The 25,660-nt window shown below is 35.9% G+C and overlaps 1 protein-coding gene across 2 annotated transcripts in view; it reads right to left on the bottom strand.

Moving 5' to 3' along the window:
- ALCAM (activated leukocyte cell adhesion molecule) overlaps positions 1 to 25,660 on the bottom strand; it is a 117,889-nt gene that overhangs the window by 52,680 nt on the left and 39,549 nt on the right. The window contains exon 1 of one of the 2 annotated variants that reach the window (XM_048965993.1): positions 9,730 to 9,834. The exons of the other annotated variant lie outside the window; for it this stretch is intronic. Coding sequence (XP_048821950.1) covers positions 9,730 to 9,769 — 40 coding nt within the window. The 5' untranslated portion in view covers positions 9,770 to 9,834. Of the gene's footprint in view, positions 1 to 9,729; positions 9,835 to 25,660 lie in introns of those variants that run through there. 2 annotated transcript variants of the gene reach the window in all.

Genomic DNA, 25,660 nt, shown 5'->3' with positions numbered 1-25,660 from the left:
ATGCATGCAGTTACTATTTTCAGTTCAATTGTCCACAGTCCTGCCATGGAAGACCATTCTTCCTAGGACGTGTCTTACAGACCAACAAAAGAAAATCAACAGCTAAAAAAGGTTTTTCTGTATTTATACGTCCAATTGAAATGCAGTAAAATATCCTGAAATGGTCCTGGATTTTGCACCGGGCTGAAAATTCATTTATTTCTCATAATGTATACAATAGCTAAAACAGAAATTACTATTTAGTTCCACTTCAAAGAACAAAGTGGTTTGTCATCATACGGTGCTTCTGTACTCCTAAAAATAACGAGGATTTAGTTAGCACAACACCTACTTTAGATATGTTAGAGGTTTTTCTTTTCACCTAAGGAAAATGAAGTTTGTATGATTGTGCTGCTGTGGGTGCCCCACAGGGAGCCAACGGGTTAGGAACTCGACAACCTAAATTAAAGTTCTATAGAGAAATAAAAGGTACTTCATTCCCAGAAGTGTCATGAACTCAGGTAGGTTAGGGAAAAAAAAAAAAAAAAAAAAAGCATCCAGCTGAGAAAAAGGCAGCGATACAGGCTACCAGAGCATTCACCCTGTTGAGAAGTTTCAAAAGCTCGCAGTAGGAGACAAGTTTCCACCAATCTCACCGGCTTTGTCTGCAGAAGACCCACCAAAGGGCACAAAGCCATGCAAAAATAGCCATTATTAGTTCCACTGCCCCTCATTTTCTTGGTTAACTCTTCATACCTCTATTTTTCAGTCTTTCCTGTACAAAACAGTCACTTGCATTGCTCTCAGGGATGCAAGTGAATGGGAATTTTCCAACAGGTGCAATAAAAAGTCTATAGAAATACTAGAGAGCATCAGTCCCAACTAACACTGGAATAAGTCAGCAAGCTGAAATGGAAGGTCTGCAAACCCTTAATAGACCAAGGGAACTACAATTCCTGACCCTATTTTCTACCCCCAGTTATTTTATATACACACACATATATATATAGGCATACTATTCTAGATAAAGTAACTTCATTAAAAGTATTATTTGAAAATTGGGCATTTTTGCCCTTGTAAACTTTTCAGATATTGCAGTTAAAAAAAAAAAAGCCAACACATAGTGACATGTGAGGACAAGAAAACAGGAAAAAAAAAAAAAAAAAAAGGTCATTGCCCCAAATATTACATTAATTTCAGTAGATGAAACAGACTTGATGTATCAAGGCACAGTCCTAACTAATCTTACAGAAGCAATTCTAATTAGATAGGAAATGAAGAATGGTTCCTTTCAAGAAGGCTGAAAGAACAGTGGATTGATTTAAATCAAATCACTGATTTTAATCATAGATTTAAATCAACCAAGCAGGACACCTTGATTTAGATCATCAACTTTAATCCTGTACATTTTACCTTTCTCATAATGAAAGCTCATTCATTTTGTTAGCATAATGCCGAGAATTATAAAAAGCAAATACTTTAATTTAAATGTATTTTTTAAATGTTTTTTTTTTTTTTTTTTTTTAATGTTCACTAAACATTGTAGAGTTGTGAATACAAAGCCTGAACTAAGCTGAATGTTTATTTCTTGGTGGTGGTCTTATTGGTTTTCAGTTTGTTTTTGTTCGTTTGTTTTTTTTTAACACTTAAAAGGAACACTTTTTAAAATCATTCAAATTTAAAAGAAATCTTGAAGGTAAATTATTTTAGAGACTGTAATAAATTCAGGCCTTGAAAAATATAAAAGATTTCAAATTAATTTTGTCCTAAAAATTTCCAGGTAAAACACTCTGAACTACAATGTCATAGACTTTTATCTACTTGTGTTGAAGAATGTTAGACTGCAGTAAAAGGCTATTTGATGTGATTAATTTCATTATCCTTATACTAATGAGCACATTATTTAAAGATACCTACCAGCAGTACGAATCCTGATATTAATCAGCTTTCTCTTAAAAATGCATAAAGATTAAAGATAATAGCATGGCTTCTATTAATAAAGAAAAAAGGAATGTGTTGTTGGCTGGATCATAATACTGAACAATTCAGAGTAATCTGAATACGAGATAAAAGAACAGATTAGATGCTACCTGGGAAATAGAAGGCTTCATTACATACTATGGGGGGGCGGGAAGCCCAAAAAAGTGCCAACAGAAAGGAGGAAAATATATGCGAGAATATTCATGCTAGAATAGACCCAGAGGAAACAGATGAGAGCACAGTTTCGTATCTTGGTACTTGTTGGGAATGCAGCAGCAGAATAGGAAACAACACTGCATTAAAAAGATTGAAAAAAGACATTAAGTATGATTTAAGGGATATTCCAGGAGAGCGGGCTGAGAAATATATCTGGTATGCTCAATAGATACCAATGTGCAACAGACTTGTTTTGCTTCTTCTATTTAGAAATAATCAGAGAAAAATAATCAGAAAATATTCCTCCTAAGCATGCTGAGACATATTTCTCCATATAAAAATCAGCAAACTAAATATGAAGTTACAAGAGCTAAATGAAAGACTAAAGCACACAAAGCACATAGTTAAGTAAAATTTCATTTTAATTGTATGTGCAAGTGAAAAATTCTGACTGGGTTTGTTAGGGAAAAATTACTGATGAAGAAATATCAACTGTTAATCCTTGTGACTCACTACTTGATTCTTAAGCAGAGTATTAAGGCTCTGCTAAAAATGAGCAATGAAAAAAACGGTGACACTTTATTCATTAGTTCTGCCTTTGGTGTGCTTTCAAAGCTTGGGATTCAGAGCTGCTTATTTCCATGTCAATGTCTGAAGCACTTTTCCTTACTCCTGTTAGCTCTGCAAAGCTTTGGCAGAAAGATGCAAAGTATATCTGAAATCACTCACAGCAAAAGCAAAACTAAACAAAAATGTACACTCCCCCACCCTAAAAGGTTAAGTATGTTTGATTTGCACTGCCATATTCTACCTCTTAAATCTCCCAGGATAATTTTTCCTCTTTTACTGACAATGTTTTTGAATAAGAAAGATTTACATTTGAATTTGAAATGTTAAGATAAGTTTGCGGCACTTTTCCTTACAAACTGCGGGAACCTGAAGCACAGAGTGGCAATCTGCAAAACAAAACAGATGAGTGATTCTGCAGCGTTTTTCCTCAACGCATGAAAGAAAAGAAGGACCTTTTAAGCAATACTCGAAAGCACATAAGCTATAAGAACAGACAATTTAGAAAGAACACTCAGAAGAAAAAAACAAGCTACAATGATGAAAATGTAACCATCTCTAGATTGTTGGCCTTTTGGCATACGCTTGTCAAATAAATTAAAGAACAGCTAAAAAAGCAATGCAGAATTTCTTCTGCTTCATTATTTCAGCTATTTATTTTTTACTGAAGTTATTTAGTATTTGACTTCAGATATTCAGTTTTGTGCACTTGCTTGGGAGACAATTTTCTGAAGCCAAACTGCAGAATCCATGCACTAGCAAAAACCTAGATAATGAACATTGGCCTCCAAAGAGCTAATGAAAAGCCCAGCTAAAGTTGGGTTTGTAGGTTACCACTGGCTTGGAAGGCTGCAGAAGTGGAACAGGAAAGCTTTGCAACACTTTGAATAAGTCAGTCCACCTTTCACATAACGGCAGCACATCACTTCAGCAAAAGAAAAACTCCCCAAAATTGTGAGCAGGATCCTAGCCAGTTAAGGGAGAAAGTGGTGGCACTAAGTGATAAAATAAATTGAATCAGTTTCTAACAGAATGCGTATTTTCATCCTGAAGTTGATTTTACACACTAACTTCTTTCCCTTGCACCCCTCTCCCCCACTAGGATTAAATAGTCCTGTTTAGCACAAATCAAACACGTAATTGAATGCTGGATTTATTTACACTATCCTGTGAAGTTCACATAACTTGGTGTGGATCACTAGCTTAGCTTTCCACTCCCAACAGAGAGGAAGAGGACAGAATAGTTCTCTCAATTTCACTTTCTCCGCAGTCTCCACATCTGCATCTTTCACAAGTTCAGTGTTTCAAGTAAAAGTATATACTCAGTGCATTTAGAAATGTAAAAAAAATTACTATCTATCCTAAGAGAGCCTTCACAAATCATATAATTAGACCAGGACAGCAAATCTTCTTGTAATGTAGCTTCTCAAGTCACTGAAGACACCTCATGAAATACTCCATCATCTCAAACTCAAATTCATCACTCAAGAAAATAAAAGCAAAATGCACACCTACATCCCTCATGGACCTCAGCACGTAGAATCTCTTCTGACAGTAGGCAAGCTGCATACTACTACAGCTGATGAATGAATCTTTTAACCCATAGGTTTGTTTTTGAAAAATAAATAAGCTTGTTAAATTTATCTACTAAAGAGAAAAAATATTAAACCTTTTGAAAGCTAATAGAACTCCAAAATATAAGGAGCATCTACTTAGCAAAATTGTGACAATTCTGGCTGGTTTTGGCATCCATAGCTGCATACCGCTCCTGCAGTCTGTGCAAGCAGAGGATAGCCTTCAGATTGCTTCTGTTTTTTATCATAGCCAAAATGGCTTCGTGTAGTCACTTATCATAACAGAAACACCTGCTGCCTTGGGATAATTACTAAAAAAAACACCTTACTCCATACTTTTCACCAGATAGTACTTCGCAGATTAATTCAAAGCATAAAAGCTAATGATAAGATAAATGATACACCTTGCTATTTTCTCTTGGGAAGGATACTTGCTATTTGCTGACACACCTGTTTCTGCACCTCTTCCTTCCTTCTATTAATCTATCAAAGAAACAGGCACACTCTAGTCTTCTGGACACAGCCACAGAAGTATACTATAATAAGCCACTTTCTGGCTCCATTCAAAGAAGCAAGATGTTAAGGGTATCTAGCACTCTTATGATATTCATTGCTATCTAATGTCATATTGTAATTTTAGCAAAGAACACATTTAAATAGATTACCCTCAGTGCTACAGCTTCTTAATTCTAAGTAAATTACTTTTCAACAAGTCTACACATTTATACATTAAAACCAGAAGCTAACAACAGAAGTCTTCTAAATAACTCTTCAAATTGTGGTTCATCACCTTAATTTACAGTTTGCCTTTCACTGAAAATACAATGCATCATTTCTTGTGTTTGCAGAGGATATGGGATCTTAAACAGAATTTGCATCTTCCTGTGATAACTGTTGCTTTTAATCAAGCATATATAACATTATCTCCAATTATAACTTGTTTTGCTAATTAAAAAAGAAGTCCAGCTGAAAGATGCTGCATAAATGTGAAGTTACATTAAAGCACTAATGACTCCAAGCTGGAAATAAAAATACAAAAAAACCCCAAACCCAACAGAATTTATTAGAATTAGACTGAATACTTCTGGCCAAATATGAGGTCTCTTCTAGTTGTTTACTGCCTAAAAAAAAATATTTTCAGTTATAAGATTTATTCATTCAGTTTTACGACTAATACATGATTAATATTTTTCAGATATTGAAGTTCTATCTATCATCTTTCTGCATGACTAAATTTAAAATTTCTATCTGTTATGAGGCAGAGTCCATAGAGGCAAAAAATCTGATTTTAAAATAAATTACTCTGCAAACACTATGTTCAACTAAACACAAAGTTCAACATCTAATGTTGATGTATTACATGTATATTTTGGTTTGGAATGGTTTGTATACATATGTGGTTAGGTATACTCTTCCTTCACAGCTTACAAAATATCATTTATTATCCTGACAAAAAAGTAGTGTTGGTAAGATTGAAAATTTGAATGTTGGCATATTTTGTAAGCAACTGAAGAGCCTTACTTAGAGGCTAGAAACCTAGCAGAACTTGAATGTTTATGTATATGTACAATCACATTCCAAATATGAATCGATTTCACTAGAAAATTTCCCTTTCTATCTCATACTTACATGATACTGACACTCCAAGTGTAACAATTAAAATAAAAAAGAAGTTAGCAAACTCATTACCATCTCTTCAGATTCCAGCTTTCAATTTCCTTCTTTAAATGCAAGAACAGAAGATGAAATATACTAGTGGGAGCTTGGGTTCTGTCACAGTTGCAGATTTGAGAGTTATTTCAGATCCATTCTAGAGCAACTGAGATCCAACTGTCCCTCTACACACAGATTTTGTCACACTCATTTTTAAAGTCACATTGGAAATTTTTCATTTGTTACGGCCACCAACACAAAACATCAGCAGCAAATTATTTCAGATCTATCTAACTTTGCCTCCCTTCCTACTCAAGCCATTCTCAGTCAGTGAACATCCTTCAGCGTTATCTTCCATGTTGCTTTAAAATTAATTCTCTTAAACACACCAGTCAAAATTCATGTAAAGCAGAGTAAAGTGTTTATGTAACTGGAACTGGTGCCCAGGGAGGTTGTGGAGTCTCCTTCTCTGGAGATGTTCAAGACCTGCCTGGATGCCTACTTGTGTGACCTGCTGTAGGGAACCTGCTTTGGCAGGGGGTTGGACTCGATGATCTCTGGAGGTCCCTTCCAACCCCTATGATTCTGTGATTCTGTAAGCTGAATGCTTTAACTTGGAAGATTTGAAAACTTGTATGTTCCATTTCTAGAGTAATAGAGCACCAACAGAAAGCTACGAGTATCACAGAAAAGAAGGGCTTTTGACTAAGGATCTGGACAAGGACACATCCTCTTGCTCTGCTCTCCAAAAACATTAAACATTGTGCATGCAGCACTTGGGGAAAACTGCATTCAAATACATGCTGTTTTTTGTTTGTTTCTTTTTGTTGTTGTTTTGTTTTACCAATTCGGTGGTTAAATAGTGATGTACTCTATAAAAAACAAATTACTCTGTTGGCGCATTAAATGACCTAACACTCAATTACTGACAGGCAGTTCAGGTTTTCACTCACTATCTAAATACTGAGATTGCACACTCAATAAACAATGAAAAATGGTATTCTGGTATAAAGGCAAATGTTTGGTTTTAATTAATCTAAAACAACATGTTTTCTGAATCATTAATATTCCAATATGAGTGTACTATAAAGCCAGCTCACCAAAAAAACCATCCATAAAGTAGCTCTGAGTTAACATGCTGAAAACAACACACTGCTAAAATTACAAGCTAAATAGTAGCAGAAGAACGGTGATAACCACCAGTGAAGCTCCTGGGCTCCTTTCACTGCATTTGAAGAGAATTGCTACCCATGAAGTGTTTGCTATGACTCTGTATATTTTCGTTATGTAGTCACCTGTGCCTCAGGTCTATTTGCTTTTGTCTGCACATGCTTCAGCTACTGTGTATGCCACTGAGAGCTTCCAGTTAAGAGCTCTCTATGACCCTCTTGTCTTGTCTGAGTGTATTCCTGTGGTTAAAACTTGAGATGTTCCTTCACAGCTTAACTAATATGCTCACAGTTCCTCCTACCTACAGGAATTTTAGTTGAGCAGGCAGCAGAGTTAAGCATCACTAAACCGTATAATGAAAATCTAGAAACAAAACAAAAACAGAACACAACAAAACAAAAATATCAAAAGACTGAAACCTTGACTACTTTACAAATTTAGGTGAAGTAAGACACATAAACAATTTTAAGTTTGAATGTGGAAGTTGGACAGAAGTTTTCTAGTCTAAAATTTTCCTGATGTATATAATTAACTGGTTTTCCTACAGATCATGAGGTGTGTTGGAGAAGTCATACAACATCCTTGAAGATCAAAATGACTCATCAGATTGACTGTCTTTCAGACAGAATGCCCACCAAAACCCATACAATTCTAACTTGCTAATGCCCATATGCTTTGGTCACCAAAATTAGCTCTTGCTCATTCACAGTATAAAAATTCACCAATTTCCATTGAAAAATATGAAATTGGTTTGATAGGATCTTTGTTTGATAGAAAGTTACCACTTTCTGTTTTTATTGTTTAAAAAGTGATTTTGTTTGTTTTGCTTTATGAAAAAGTAACATATCTGGTAAATATACAAACTGAGCAAATATAAGAATAATTTTTCAAGTAATTCTTCAAGTAATTCCATATTCATTAGAAGCTTAAATCTTCATGTTTCAGCTAGTTGTGAGAATCTGACCTCTAGCTTTAATCACAATCACTAAAAACTAACAAAACTCTTATAATTTGGTGCCCAACTGTGAAAATGAAAAGCCATTTTCTGTTTTGGAAAAACTTTGCTTTCAGCTCGTCCTTCACAAAATGTGAGGTGAGAAGAAACCGCTTTGAGCTGCCAGCTTGTAACTGTCACTTGGAAGCATGGCTACTTAGAAAATTAAAGCCATAATATATTATATTACACATGCAATTCCAGGTCTCCTAGGTATTAACCTCATGTTCTAAACACAATTTAATTTGACTGGTCTGCCTGTCACAACACTACAGAAAGCAAGATTTCATAATAATTCTTCTATTGCACATTGATCACTTCTTCTAACAACTCATTGCTATTCCACTTACACATAAAATCACTGTGTGCAGATACCAGAATTACTACTCTTCAGTGGCTTTTCTATTTTCTCTTCAAAAATTATGTGACAGCAAAAAGCAGTCAGCAGAGTAAGCATTAAAACACACACACATAATCTATTTGATTTTATAGAGATGTCAGCATATTTTTTATCTGTTATTACAGATTTGCAATCTTTCATGCTGCTTAGATAAAAGATATAACAATTTCTCTGCATTTCAGGTGCTGTCATTGTTAGCACTTCTGTTAAAGCCTGAACACTCACTCTCCATCATACCAAGCACTACTGAACCTGGGGCAGATGGTTGACAAATCAGGTATTAAAAGAGTAATAGTAATTTCATGTTTGGGTGTGGCTTATGCGAGCGATGCCTCCATGTAAAATTTCCCTTAGTACAGCTCCATAGATAACACCATCAAGGGCTGCTGAAAAAAGAAACATTAGGAAGCATGCACAAACTGCATCCTTTAGTACGGGATGAACAACCATAAGCAAGTTATTCAACAGGAAATCCAGTGATCTATTGTTCTGCATCACAGGTCTGAAAACTTACACTATATGCATCTACACTACTCGGAAAAACTACACCCATCTCAACTTTATGCTTTCAATCAGGAAAGTGTACAAAAGGAAAGTACAGTTGGTAAAGGCATCCCTAGACAGCTTCACTGTTTTCTTAACAGAAAAGATAGGAAAAAAAAAAAAGCAGAAAGTCTAGAACAGCAAGCAATGATAATCCACAGAGGTGTTTTGATTCAGTTAAATGATTAACAAAGAACTCTTAGGAATCAAACCCCTTCTCAAAAGCATTAACTCAATCACAGACATATCTCTGTATGAGCATTACAGTAAATTAGAGAGTTACTGTTGCTTTTGGGTTGATCAACATAAACTATAATGGAGAAGACTAGTTTCTGAAGTTGTCCCTCAAACACACTCTGTGAAGGTAACCAGCTCAGCACCCTGAAGCTTAACACAGCTACTTAGAACTATAGGGCTTATATATAACACACCTGTGAAAAACTGAAAATTTGTAATCTGGTGCAGGGATTCCTCTATTAATTATATTAAAATTGCAATTAATATATTAAGAAACAGAGCAAAAACAAAGTCCATCATAACTCAGCAAACTCCAAGCTGCAATTTTTGCCAATACACAATACTTTTTCTTATTATCTAACGAGATTTCAGGTTCCTAGAGAGATAGAAAAGAAGATCTTTCTACACATTCAAAAGTGACATTTTTTTAAATCAAAACTTCTGAACAAGATATTTAAATTACAGCTAAACCTTACTCCAGGGTTCCTTCAGCTTGCTCCAGGGATTTACGCTCATCTTCTACGAAAATAGAAAATACAAATAGAGCCAGCTGAGAAGCATGAGCCCTTCAGAGTATGTCAAACAGCCACATGTGCTGTCAATTAGGAGCACTTCCTCTAGAGTTTGAGAGGTATCATCAGATAACTCCCAATCACCACAAGTTCCTCAAGACAAGCTGTCCATATCCATAATCCTTCTTCTCTCTTCACTCAGTGTTTTTTTTACTGCAGAGAACTATAGAGCATTGAATGTTACCTCTGATTGTGTACATAAAATGAAAGTTCAGAATATAACTCAGCCTATACTCCCCCCACTAAAAACTAACCTGAATTATATCCATCTCAATTTAGAAAGAATCCTTATAAGACACTAATGGAAAAACAACACAGCACACTCCTTACAGACTCAACCCATCTGTTTTTTCAGTAACATCAGTCTTACCACATAATTTCACTACACTCTAGAAATAAAGGCAAGCTACATAAATGCCTTCTTTTTTCTGCTGTTAAATGCATGTGAAGTCTTCCATGTCACATGAGATAGTCTTATAGACTAAGGCCCATCGCAGAATTTTTAAAAGGAACAAAGTAATGAATTATTTCTTTGATCCCACTTAGTTGTACTTGTTGCCACATTTGCCATTAATGCTCCCAGTTTCCTTTGAATTTCCATGTTGTGTTAAATGCTAATAGTAATGCACTTCAGAAAAACAGCTCTTGCCAATTCCAGAAGCAGCACTCCCAATTCTGATGTGCTTCCCAATTCCCACTTCTGATGTGCTTCAACTGTCAAAGGGGAAATACAAAGGAGCAGGAAAATAAAGTTACTCAAAGACACATCTTCAGTATAAGCCAGCTCTGTGCCGATTTATGTGTCTGGAGATACTGCTGTATCATAGAAAGTCCATGTCAGAAGTGAGCTCAGTAGATCATCTAGTCCAACATTCTGCTGAAAGGGGGAACCAGATTAGGTTATTAATGGCCTTGTCAAGCCAGTTTATAAATATTTACAGTAGAATACTGCATTCCTCTCTATTTCTCCTTTTCCAAATTAGGTAACCAAAAGCTAGATATGTATTTTTTTTAGCTGAGACCATTGATTTCCATTTATCAAGTCTTTCTACTTAAGGAACAACAACTTCTAGTACAATTTCAAAACAGAAATTAAAAGCAAGGTTAAAAAGTTGCATTCAGAATTTCACAACAACACAGAGGAAATACCAGTAAACGAACAGCTCCACAGACTTTAGCCAAGACTCCTAGAGCTTTGCCTTCCAGGTACCATTTGGTATAAAATGCCATCACACTGTTTTTCAGCTGGAGACAGAGAGAAGAAACTGAGCTGCTTTATAATTATTGTGAGACAGTGGATGCAGTACTTCAACACCTCTTCTCTGTCAGACTGAGGTCTATCTAAAGCTTGCTGTCATCAATCAACTTCAATGAGTGCTGGATTCAATCCACACCTGAGAATACAAGCAATTTAATTAAGGCTTTGTTGACCTCAAAAGTTTGTTCAAAAACCAGTTGGCTATTAACTGAAGAGGACGGGTTGTTCTAAACTTTCATGGCTTTCCCTCCAAGACCAAAACAAACCTTTTAGTACCTTAATTTACAGTTAAGGTGAATCTGTGTTTTAACAGCTTTCTAATCACCTATGGTTTTCCAGATAATGGTGAAAACAGAAGCCAAATACAGCCTTGATTAACTGAAGGACAAATTAATATTTCACCTGAATCTTGGGACAGTAGAAAAACTTGGAGAACCAGGAAAGTTTGTCTCCAGAAGAGTAAGACAAAATCTGAAACACTAACTCTAAGCAGAACAAATAGCTACAGGAAAGGCACTTGGAAGTGAAAATTACAACAAATCAAGAGCAGAGGGCTCAAAGGGTAGTTCCATTAAGAAACTCAATGTCAGATTAAGACTACAGGGAAGAAAGATCTTCTAGATGTCAATTTTGTTAAAAGGAGTACTTTAAAAAACAGAGAAAAAAAAGAAAAAAGAAAAAAGAACAGAATGAAATGTGACTTCAAGTTGTGAAAGAAGGCTTTTTTTCCCCCTTGGACTATGCACCTGATTGCTAAGATAGCTGCTATTTGCACTTTAAGCAGTCACATCTATAGATAATTTTTCTTTTTTTTTTTCTTTTTCTTTTTTTTTTTTATTTTATCTAAGATGGTTAGAGGAAATACAAGATCACCATCACTAGAAAGAATTACACCAGTAGTAGAAGAGGCAACTATACTGCCAGCCTCTAAAACATGTAAGCAACTGCTCAGAGGGTACATCAGCTGTTTTATTTGTGACTAACTATACTGAAGCTGAAGCTGGGGAACAAAAAGAATAGAATATTCAAAAGTGGATTTCAAGAACATAACACTTAATCATGAAAGAAATCAGTATCTAGTACATACGCAGACAGGATACAGTCTATACTATCACATGTCTATAAAAGAACGTCTCGTTTGATAGGTATGGAAACCTATACTTGGTTATTGTAACTATTAAGTAACATTTCTTGTAACATGATCTAAAGCAAATCAAACAAAACATATCTCCAAAATAATTATGAGAAGAAAACTGCTGTTTTACTTCATAAGTAATTCCAATCTGGAGGCAATCTGAAATTTGTTGTTCTTATTAATCAGGATTCCTCTCAAAACTAAAACTAATAGAAGCAAGTATAAACTTACCATCAGTAAGAAAGATATTAGTAGGAAAGATGCAGAAATGGACACAACCAAGTAATAGTAGCTTAGACAGTAAAACATTTTAGTTATAGTGAATGTGATTCAATATTCAACATTAGTAAAATTAAGAGGTCCCATGAAAAATGGTTTCATGCTATAAAAAAAAAAAAAAAAAAATCTAATAACACTGAAGATCCTGATGAATCCTAATTTCAATTCTATTGTCACTAAATACTTTGAGGTTCCTAAGCTTCGTAATCTGCAAAGAGAGTTCTAGGCACTAACAAGACATTACAAAGCTCTGTATTATAAATAGGGTTTTTGTTGGTGGTGGTTTTTGGTAGTTGTTGGATTTTTTTATTTGTTTGTCTGTTTTTTGAAAAAAATTATCGAGACCAGTATATTTAGTAATATCAATTTAAAATATGGTTTAGAGAAAGTTGGGTTTTGTGAATGTTTCTCTCTGTTTTAGCAAGGTCAGAATATAAATACATATCTTTTAAAGCATACAAATTATTTCCACCTCATGAACAGTTCTTCTTGGGCCGCGCAAGTAACTTTATTCTACCACTGTGTGAATCATACAGAAAATATATGACAAAGCACAGCTGAACACACTACTGCTCTTGTCATTTTGTAGCTTTAAGCAACACTCTTACTTTTATCTCTTTAAAAGGTAAATATCAGGGTTAATATTTTTCACTTCTTTGGAACTAATAATGAAGACTCTTCTTTATAGTGAATCACACTCTATTTCTCATTACTGTGTGCAAACACCGTCTAGACAACCAGTTCAAATATAGGAATCCCTATGTGGCCAGATAAATTCTCATGACTGTTTTACCCACAATAGTTGAGTATAATATCCCTAAGCTAACAGAAGTCCTCCTTTTGTAGCAGAGCTACACAGTGAATCTGCACTTGCCACTGCCTTGGATCTACCACTCATGCAAAAGGCTTCTTCCCTTAACTGTGTGATCAAGAGGTTTTGGATATTCCAGGAGGTCCACATACATACGTGAAATTCATCTTGTCACAGAGACAAATTAACACAATATTATGGATCTGAAAGACAGTTCACAAATGTATCAAGTTTTGGTTCACATTCCTGTTTAAAAAAAAAAGGATCCTCATTTCTGTCACACTGGTACAAACAGTTGTGCTGGATTTTGTAAAATCACTTGTTCGCAAGTAGAAATGCTGAATACACAGCTACGGTATTTTCCAATTTTTGCAGATAAAAAGTAAAGGTTTCTAGTAAAAGTGCTGACGTGAACTTGCTGCAAGTGTTACCAATATCTTTAAAGTTACAGAACTAGAAAAAAGTACACATTTGCAAAATCATTTAATAGATCAGAGTCGAGGCTATTACTTTTCACTGATAACATAAGTGACGGATTTCTTTCCCCAAAGACCAGCAGCTATTTTGCAGACATTTAATACAGAAAACAACATAGGCACTTCATGCAGGCTGTGGCACTAAAACATATCAAACGGCTTTGAAGATGCAACAATGACATCAATTTATAAAGCTTGGTCATTAAGACATCCATATATATCAATCTACATAAAATTTTCTATATATCTCAGTTTAAAAAATTATTTATTTTCAAACAGGTGTGGTCATTGCCATGAGCCACTGAGATACAACAATGTACAATGGTTTATGTTAGTTTCTTCAAACTAGTTTAATAATTTCAATTAACAGTAATTACAATTAATAACACAACACAACTGTGCTGTTAGCATTACATAACACTAGGAAATTTCCTAGTGAATCTTTGTGGTACTGCAAATTCCCTGATATGTACTCTCTCTCTGCGTTTTATTTACTACTGCCCTGTGCCTTTGCAGCCATTTTGTGGGAACTGCACATAAGTCAAGAGCAAACAAATCCTTGTAATGAATGTTGTATTTTACATGCCTTCTACAGTATGAAAGCAGACTCTATAAAGAACATGACAGTAGACTACAAAGCTTTAGGACTGTGACTTTATCCTGACTATCTTCCACAGCCACGTTCAGACCTTAAATCCAACAGCACAGCTTAAAAGCAGTTTCTTCCAGAACTGTTTGATGCACAGAGAGTTGGAACTCTCTTCTATGCATTGAGCAAACGAGTGTACAACAGAAGTTAATTCCTATGGCCAACACACTGGGTTATACTGATTTGCATAGTATATAACTGTTTTGTAGTGAATTCTTTATTATGATTAATCAGACATTGTATTTAAAAAGTAAGATACGAAATGAGGGAAAACACTGGAGGCTCTGCCACTCCCTTGCCCTTCCACTGCAGTACCATGGGAGATGATTAAGTCACACAAGAGAAAAGACAGTACTCTGTGATAGAAATCGAGGACATGGTCATCTTCTCCTTAAAAAGAGGATTCCAGAAGTCTGACAGAAGTTTAACTTGCTGTAGCAATAAAAAAAATAAGTTTGGAGACAGTTTGGATTATTAAGAGTATTGGCTGTTCCTTGAGAGGTGTCAAAAAAGAGAATTAAGAAAAATACTGTATACGTACCAGCACACTAATAGGATCTGGTAAGGATTATTTTTCTCACGCAATGGAAAGACCAGAATGATCAACTCTCCAACAGTCCAAAATCCTAAAGGGACACATGGTGAACTTCAAATCTATCAATAATCCTGTCTGGGTTTCTGATCAGGAAGCGCCTACCCTCCCAACTCTCTCAGGAAGGAAACAAGAAAAGCATTAGCTGATCTGGTCACTGAAGTGTACAGAATACTATCCATAGCTGGGAGTCCTTTGCTCCCCTGCTTGCTTTCCAACTCTTTCTATCATATTGATCAACCTGCTTCCTCTTATCTGCAGATGAGACCAGCCCATATTCCCCCAAAAAGTTTCAAGAACTAGAGTGGGAAAGGCAAACAAAACCAAACTCCAAACTTCATCTGGGCACATTCCCTCTTCCTGCCCTTTATCCTTCCCAAACTACAAACTAGATTCTCTGAACATAATGAAAGTCAGCAAGTCTGATGTCTTGGTTGCATCCAATGAAAATACATACATTTAGAGCAGCGAACAAGCCAAAGGTTTCACCTGATCCAGAAACCATCTATGGATAGATTTATCTTAATTAATTACAGCCTGCTTTGCAAGTCCAGCAGACAACACGACACATGTGTTACACTGGTTCTGTCGATGCTGTAGAAAACAAATTAGCTGACAAAGTAAAAAAAAAATTGCCTTTTCATCCCTTTTCCAGTTGAAATTAATTGCACCAGTGCACCAGTGTAAAAACGCTGAACTCAATATAAATATTTGCAAAGGTAAGGATGCCCATGTATTTGATATATATTTAATACCATTTTAAATAACAAAGATTTGCCTCATTTTAACAATGCTATTTACAGGCATTTTTGCTAGTACAACTACATAAGCTATCTACCTCTTCTGCCATTTCTGTTGCATCTATGTAAGCTACCTACCATTTCTATTGTTTAGGTACAGAAGCTGAACAAAAGATTAGGTGTCTCAACTTAGAGAGTGGGGGCTTTCTATCCACCAGAGTAACAGTCAATCAAACATGGAATGGAAAAGGTCAAACCAGACCAGAGTTCAGAATGTTTCTAACAGAGAAGTGTTTCTGCAAATATCTCATGTCACCAGCTAGTTTCATCTGTTATCAGGTCCTTTAACTTCACTCTATTTTAAATGGAATAAGCTACTCATTGCTTTGTAAATAGACACAACAGTTAGCCAAGTGTGTGAAATCTCCTTTTGAAAAGTAGATACAAGAAGTCAACACAGAATATGTACCAGAATATGTACCAGAACCAGTCTAGTTTGTATCCAGAACAAAAAATCCCTTGGTTAAAGCTTAAGAAATTGAGAATTCATGTGTCCATAGTTACGATAAATGATAGATGTCTGAAGGCAAGAGTGGTAAAAGACTCTCTGGACTATATGTCCTGAGGCAATAAATCCATTTACAATTCAAGATTAGTCTTCCAACTTACACTGCTGAGCTCTTAACTAGAAAGGTCTCATCTACAGTGAAAAAATCTGGTTCCAGTTATTCAAAAGCTGCAGTTCAGTGAAGTACAATACTTGCTAATAGTTGCTAATACTTGCTATAATGCTGAATCTAGATGAGAGTCAAATGTTGCAATTGAAATACACTTCTTCAAAGCAATATCCCTGAAAAACAAGGTGAAAATTACTGGCACATTTACAGAATGGTGAGTATCATCTGTAGTGATGATATTTCCCATTGCAATTGTCAACAACTTCTCAGATTCTTAAATAAATGAAGTTGCAGAAGTGGGAATCTAACAACAGAAATTTAGACATTTGGAAGTTATACCTGTAAAACCTTCCAGCACAGAGACTTTCAAGGTGTATACACTGAATAATTTTTGCCTGAAGAATATAAGTCCAGGAACAGAACTCTCAGGTCATGAACCCACAAAAAAGAGACACCAAGGTACTTCACTTTCCAATGTACTTCTATTTTATTCTCTTAGAAGAACAAAACACATGACCTACAACCACATTGATTTATTTCAATGAAACTAAATAGATGGTCTATTTGCCAGTGAAAGTACAAGCTTTTAACAACCTCTGCAGACTAAATACATCTAAAAGCATATAGGGCTTTCCTTATGTTGGAGAGAAGTACAAAGAAGCTTTAGCTGGCTGGGAGCAAAAAAATTATCATTACCTAAAATGAATTTATGTATTTACATAGTCAATATGTAAAACAAAGGCCATGTTGAAAAAAAAAAAGAAAAAAAAAATCAATAATTTAACCCATTCTTCCGAAAAAACTCTACTGTCTTTTCTCCGCTTTAAATGAATCAAGTGACCTGGTCAAAGTGATCCCTTTTCTGAAAAACTCACAGCTGAGAAATGGTTCCTGATAAACAGAGAGGAAAAAAAAAAAAAGCTGAACATTATGTTCAAGTGTCTTGCATTGCCATTCATACTAAATGTCCTTTTTATGAAAATGGACTTATCTATATTGAGAATTCAAGAGTCGCATTACAGCTCTCTGTATACGGTGTATCCTTGGAGGCTTGATTTCAAAAGCTAGACATTGTATTGTACATTCACTGCTGATGAGATGTCAGTCAGAGCATATTACATCACTCTTCAAAGAGATGCAGAGCGGTAAAGCAAATACAGGAAAACCCCTGAAGTGATCTGATAAATGATTTTCTTAGTTAGTTTGGCACCAGCATGTCTGGTATCTAATTCTTATGATACACAGTCTATCAAGTAGTGCCATATTAGATTCCTGATATTTTGTGTCAACAAGAAATGTATGCTGTGACACATGCCTTTGTAGCAAAGTATGGGAGGATAGAAAAGTCAGAGGGGAACACAATACATTTCCCAAACATGCAAGGAAATAACTGAATTGTACTGGTATTGTATGTTGCTAACAGGCTGCCTTTAGAGAAAAAGAGTCACAATTCAGATTCCTAACTCCAAGCATATCACATTGCACTAGTATTACCTAGTTTTCAAACATAATTCACCATTCTACTAATAGAACTCTCAAACTAACATTACAAAAGATCCTTTTCTCCTCAACATAATTTTCACATATATTCACTATTAAGACTACTAACAAAGGCAGGCAAAGAAGAGACAATACTACAGAGATTAACCTATTTTATAGAATCAGCACAGAGAAAGTGAGGTTGGATCTCAGTGGGTCTCTAGGCAGCTCTCTGCTCAATGCAGTCTCAGCCATAAGATGAGAAAAGGCTGCTCAAATCTTATTCTGGCCGATCTTGAAATCAACTAAGGACGGAACCTGCACAACTGCTCTGGCCAACCTGCTCCATTGCTTCTTCACCATCGCAGTGAAAGTTCTTGCTTTCTTTGCTATCCCCTTATAGTTCATTATCACTGCCTGTCATTCTCACCCTAGGAACCTCAATATTGAGACAAGATGTTCTTTTGGCAACCTCTTTGCATGATGGAGGCTGCTGTCAGGTGTCCCCACAGTCACCTCTTCTCCAGGCTGAGCAAGCCCTGCACTCAGCCACTTCTCATAAGGCAAGTCCTCTACAAGTATCACTCCAGTTAACTGACATCTATCTTCTAACAACAGGTCCAAAACTGGATGCAGTATGTGGTCTAGTGAGTACTGACTACAAAAAAAAACAAGCATTTCTCTTCATCTACTGCTATTCTCCTGCTAATGCAGCCTAGCATATTATTGGCCCTCTTTGCAGTAAAGGTGCACACACTTCTGGCTGGAAGCTAGCTTGTCTGTCAAGACCTCAGAGATCCTGACAAAAGCTGTGGGAAAGAAGGCTATGAGGACTTCATCCTTACATGCCCACAGCCACTGAATCACCTGGTCTGTGCAGAAATGGGTCTACATTTTGGTTGTTTATTCTTTTACCACTCACGTTGTGGCAGAAGACACCGCTCACACAAGACAGTACAGCAAAGGAACATTTCAGAAGAATGAGAGTAGCTTTTCTCTACAGCAGTATTAAGCAAACATCAGCACTGACTGTCTGGGTGCTCTTGTCTGACCTCTGGGGAAAAAAAAAATGCAATTCTAAGTCTATTTCAATATCAATTATATATTTCTATAGTATTAAATTTGTGTAAATGACGGATTTGTGAAAAATGCATTTAAGCTGCCTCTAGACTTTAAAGTGTCTTAGTGTTTGAATGGTTTGTTTTAGCTTCTTTGCTCAGTCATATACTTGGGGACATGAAAATTCAGGTATGGAGCTTCAACATGGTCACTGTATTCAGACTTGGGGCAGTAATTACCTTTTCAGTATCTTGAGATTAGTCCAAGCATTAGAAAAATAATGTAATATGAACTTCCAGGCTAAGAAACATTTTGGTATTGAAGCTTAATGCAAAGCACAGGAAAACGAAGACTGAGCTGAAAAATACTATAATCAGTATTTCATTTCTTTTTACTTAGTCTATCTGAAGCAACCAGATGCGTGTAATGAATAAAAATGTCTGCTTTGCAGCATCACAGTGTTTAAAAAACATTCACTTGAGTACCCAAGTTAAATACTAGCAGAGGGAATCCCATTTTTTAATGCATGGTAGTTTTGTAGGTCACATTAAACTCAGAAGAACAAACCCAAAGTGCCTGATTCTTCTTTATCATAAACAGCGGTTTTGAATAAGAAAGTGTAAAGGAGAATATATTCTGCAGTTAGCCTAGTATAGTATTAGCAGGCAGCTCTATATTACCTGTGAGACAGCTGAATTGATTTTACAGGAATAACTTTCCACTATTTCAGTTCAGAGTCTGTCAGTTTTGTCAGCGCTACCACTTACTCCTTTTTCTCTTTCTGAGACAGATTCCCATCTGTAGTCCCATCAGATAAAAAGCACAATGGATTTTGCTCAACTACAGTTAAGACTATTTCATACAGAGCTTTGTGTCCTAAGGCAATAAAGTCTATGTTGTCATACTCAGCTGTGTACCTGCCTGTCCACCAGCAGAGTTCTAACTATTTAGGCCTGAAAATATCTTAAGATTGAGACACAGCTACCAGTCTCAAAGATCTTAAATGCTTACATTTTTCCATGCTTAACAAGGGAGTAGACTACATTAGTACTACAACCATTACAATTCATTGCTCTTTGCAGAAATGAAGCTAAATCGGATTGATTCTCACTGGAAATGAGACAGGGTAATCTTGGAGAGGATCTCAAAGTTTCAGCAGTTTGAAAGACAGATGTGCGATATATACCAAAAAGACGTAAGAAAATGGATTTCATTATTTCTTCTATCTACGAACATTTTGATTTGAGAGTATATTTTAGCTAGAGTAATCTAACCACCATGATTAAACTGAAGAGTTGCTAGTCCTCAAGTGTAAAGTCCTTGAAAGACTGTCCACAACAAATACCGTTAGATCATTTTTTGTGTATGTGAGAGTATCCTCACATGTATGTATGTATGTATGTATGTATGTATGTATGTATCACATGTATGTGAGACTACCCTGCATAGAAGTTGATGATTTCCATTGTATTCTCTCAGATTTCTTTCATTCACATTCTTGCAATCACAGACTTAGAAGTACCAAGGCACATATAACCAAGTGGTCCAGACAGGATCTCTGGCATGCAACACAGATAAAACAGGATGCTGTATAGCAAGTCCTTTTTGTATCTCAGGTGTGATTCTTGTTTGATAGCAATGAACTGGCTTTAAGATAGATCTTTCTTACCCTTCAAGGATCATTACAGCACTGTCCTTTTCTTCAAAAATGTTGTTTACTCCACCCACCTTAAATTTTAGGACAAGTTATTACTCACTGTTTGTTTCTCCTTGTTTATTTGGAATGTATGTTTTTCCTTCATACACTAAGAAGAAGGAAAAATCATGAAGGTCACAGTCATCATCCAGTTGCAAGCAGAACAGATTATGTTCTGAGTAGTCATCTATGTTGTGGTCTCATCAGAGTGCAAGCCTTCTGGTCTTAACATAAGGCATGTTCTTCAATATTACTAATGAAAATGGCATGTTGGAAGCAGTATCCTTGAAACACATTTATCACTAACAGAACAGGCTATTCTTACAGTCCTCATTATCTTTATTACGGTGGTTTCACTGACAAACACACACACACACACACACACACATAGCACCTCTGTTCATATTTCATTCATACAGTCTTCATAAAATTAATGAAATTCTAAGTATCGAAACTTAAGTGTTCAATCCACCTTCCAAATTCACATAACTTATGACATAATCAAGATATGTCTCCTTTTGAAACCTGTATTTGTTGCATTTCTTGAGGGTCTGAATAGTATTACCTGTGGCACAAGCATTAGCTTTGAGAGATGCCTACTTTGTAAACCCTCAGAATGAGAAACTGCACCATCGCCCATGAGAAGCTCCATAGAGGAACTTTAAAACCTCTTTCATGCCAGACATACACAAAAATCCTATACTCAAAATGCATCAATACCTGTGTTTACAGTAACTACCCACAGTGCTAAGATGAAAAGTCTCCATGCTTACTAGATCTATTTGCACATGGCTTTTCTTTGTCCACAAAAGGTAAAATCAAATCCTCACATCATCAACATTAATGAAACATATAACCTTTAGAACATAACTGATTTCCCTTTGTTTTTTACCAAAGAACTGCTACTTAAGAAACATGATGATCAGTACACTTGAAAAGACTTCTGGTAACAGTTAAGGCACATAACCTTTATAGCATTTATATGACACATTGTTTCCATGGTTTTTGTATACTTTTTAAACATGCCTCTAGAACTTGCCTCCTGATCCTAAAAGGCTGATTAGTTCAATTAAGCTAATAAAGAAAAAAAAAAAAAAATAATAAAACTTATCTCAACCTTCACTTGACATTAACAAAAGTGTTTACATGGCACAGTTCCTGGCTTTCCCAGCCAACAAAGCCTCTGCAACACAACCGATTAATTAAATAGTGCTGAGAAGTTAACACTGAAGGTTACTGATTAATTGTATGTTAGAGCTGTCTAATCAAGTACCCAAGGCAATAAATAAACACAAAGATAAATTATACTCTGATTAAGACAATTATTTATAGTGTTTTTTTTTTTAACTACTTGCTTGCCACATAGCATATTTCAACCTGAATAAACTGAAGCGGGAGGGAAGGGGAGCAGAAATTGAGTTCATTTAACGTATTTCCCAGTTGGCTATTATGGCTGTTTTCCTTTGAAGTGAAATATATTATTATAAATCCTGCTTCATGCATAGCCATCACATAAGCATATATGCTGAATGAGCAGCCATACAACATTTATTTATCATGTATTTTTTAGTACTACTGCTTGCTAATGCATGTCTCCAAGGGCTTAATTCAGCACTGCAAACAGCTGCTAGCCCTCATTAAGAGAAAGCAAGCAATCTACTTTAAACATTACATAATTATAAGGCAGACAAGATTCAGACCTATAGACAATCGACAGCTTTTTATCTGATACTCAAGATCTTCTGCCTAAGAATGAATCTCTCTCCTTTCAGGGAATTTTGCTTCAATATCTGAATTTCAGTCATAGGCCTTTCCAATCTTGAAACTGCAACACTTTTCCATCCATTAAGGTTATTTTCACAGCATTTTCTGAATCACCGTAATTCATTTTTATATTAGATGATATCAAAGCATGAATACTAGAATCTGCCTCCATACCACAGTTCCTCTGACCAATTTTAACCACATACACCACAAAATTCATCTTTTCTGTGTGTGCACTAGAACAAGGTTAGTTATCCTTACCATGGTTCAGAGACCTTTTGAACAAAATGCTTCAACTAGGGCTCTGGTTCTGGAGTTTCCTTCTTTCATTCTTATTTACCACATGTAACTGAAAACAGAAGTTTGCCTCCATAAAAAAACGTCAACAATCTCCTTTTACAGCTGCCAAACCTGACTGGTACGTACAGAGGTCAATGAGATAATCCTGTCCCTTTTGTGTCCAGATGGTGGACACAAGAGCAAGACATCTCTCTTATAAACAAAATATATGACAAAGATTCATAGAATACTCTGAGTTGGAAGGGACCCATGAGGATTGAATCCAATTCCCAAATCCGCACAGAGGAACCTATGAGTTATACCATGTATCCAAGGGCATTACATAAAAAGAATCTGTGCCTCACAAGAAGCAGCAATTAAGGAATAAGTCCAATGGCATTCACCCATTCCCTGGTAATTTCCCCAGAATTTCCACTGTGCTGTAGGAAGGTTTATTAGTCATTTTAACAGTCAAAATCCGTTGTCAGTCTATTGAAAATACAGTCATTACAAAAGTCCAAGTTTATTCTTGTCCTGTACTTTTCTTTTGTCATAAGCTATTGCACATGTAATATATATATAACCACAATAACATAAAAGGAATTAAACTTCCTCTCAGCTATAAGCATGACAGCAAGCTTTTCCTCTGTACATTAACAGACCCATTGCCCATCCATATTATGGTAGCTTTAAAGGACTTCCTGCCATAAGATTGGTTTGAGACAAGAAGTTCAATCCCATGTCCTCTTATTATACAGCTTGCAACAGGACCCACAGTGAAACACAAATCTTCCTGTTTCTTCAGTGCAGATACACACAAGATCTGACAGCTCTATCATGCTCACCTTCCCTTGTCCTCAAATAACTGCTATTTGAAGTTGTTTGGCTGAAATTATAGCAGATTCAGGAACTATGAAGTAAAAGAGAGAAGGTCAAAGGCTGATTGATGTCACCACTGCATATTGTAATAATAACATCTGACCAATTAACACTGATAGAAGTCACACATTTTGTGTCAGTGCCATGATCTGTTTTGTTGTAGTTGCTATTTTTCTCCTTTCATTTTAAAATTACAATTAGAATTTTTCTTCCTTCCCCCCCATCTTTTTTTTTCTTTTCTCTCTTTTATTTTAATGTGATTGAAATTACCATCAACCAAGAGCAACAACCCCATCCCCTATCTCCAGAATTATGGATTCTGTGACACCAGTGCATATTATACATTCAAGAATTTGTCTGTCTTTATTTTTTAAAGTGCTTACCTATATAACACTGAAGAACAGGTTTTAGGGAGGTTAAATTTCCTAAGACCCTTTAATTGTACAATAGCTTCTTTCGTTTAGAAAAGTACTTCTCCCACAGAGGAAAATAACAGTGCAAACATCAAAAGAACATTCAGCCTAATTCATGTATTTCCCAGTACTGCGTAGATGGAGCTCACACTCATTTATCCTCCAACCACAGGCTCACAAAACCACTATTCTGGCACCCTGGGTTTCCAGGAATCAAGCGTGTGTGTACTCTCAAGAAAGGCTTGAATCTGATATACCTGCTCTGCATGTGTTAACATACATGCAACACTAAAAAAATGTAGCCTACCTTCAACAGCAGTTAACACTCATTAAAAATGTGCATTTAATCAACCAAGGGATGGAACATTTCCCCTATGAGGACAAGCTGAGAAGGCTGGGGCTGTTCAGCCTGGAGAAGAGAAGCTGGAAGGGACCCTGACAGGTCATCTAATCCAACTCTCCAATTTTGGATGACAAAACTGTTCTGGACCCTTTACCCAAGCCATTCAACTGACTTCTTTTGAATTTTCTCAGCAAACCTGACTGGACAGGTCCGTAACAAGTAACCATTTCGTGAGCTTCGTGTTGCAGTCGAAGCTGTGCAGGAAGCATTACAAAGTTACACATTGCTTCTTGACTAAATATTTAATAACATCATTAAACCAGTAGGCACATCACTAGGAAAAAGAGCAGTGAAATAATCCTCAGTTCAAGATTTTTTCATGAAGAAGGCAGCTTAGTGTATTTAAGAACCAACAGAAGGTGCAAAGCTTCAGTAATCTCACATGCCGACTCCTAACAACTATCATCAGAGAAACAGAAACAAGGCCTTCACTGTCCTTCAGCAAAGCAATATGCCAAGTGTCTCATCCCCAGTGGTAAAGCCCAATACTAAATCCAAGAGCACAACGACATTCACATGGATCAAAAGGCAGAACCTTGTGTAAGACTCTGCTTATGCTAAAGTATTTAAGTTTCAATATCTGCATGCTGTAATTTCAAAAGAGCATATCTGTGGGTGATTTTTTTTGTTGTTGTTGGAATATGTATAATAAATACTAAGGAGTTGTTGAGAAAAAGCTACAGGTGAACTCAAGCTGTGCTTTTCATCAACTGAAAACTACCCAAAACTTAAATAACTGAATTCAGTGCACTGTAACCTGGCAATATCCTCATAACCTTCCTCCTTTAATAACAGATCTAATTATATGTCTTGCTATGAAATTTAGTTACTTTAAAAAATTCCTTGAACACCAAATAAGCTTCATTGTTACCCTCATCATATCATCTCTAAATTACACCTGTGCAAGTGCCTAACTGCTCTAATTGAAGGTTTATAGAATGTATGCTACAGAACATAACGATCTGAACTACATAAAAATGATTAGGGCAATTACTCGTGGGTAAAAACGTTTAACACAATGTCAAAACCATACAGCATTGTTGTATTTGTTAGGTGCTGCTCCTGCACTGTTAGATGCTGCCCCTGTTGTTGCATAAAACTTCATTTTTCTAAAAGATTTTTTATTCCTTTAGTTTAAATGCCGGTGTCTCAGCTCCCAGACCAAGTTTAAAAGGCATATGCCATGATAATTATTTTATATTGATGAATCAGGACTACTTAATTTATTTTAAATACTTTTATTCCA

The sequence above is a fragment of the Lagopus muta genome, chromosome 1 (assembly GCF_023343835.1).
Source record: "Lagopus muta isolate bLagMut1 chromosome 1, bLagMut1 primary, whole genome shotgun sequence".
NCBI classification, from domain to species: Eukaryota; Metazoa; Chordata; class Aves; order Galliformes; family Phasianidae; genus Lagopus; species Lagopus muta.
The sequence above is the reverse complement of the archived record's forward strand: the minus strand, read 5'-3'. Positions and strand labels throughout refer to the sequence as shown.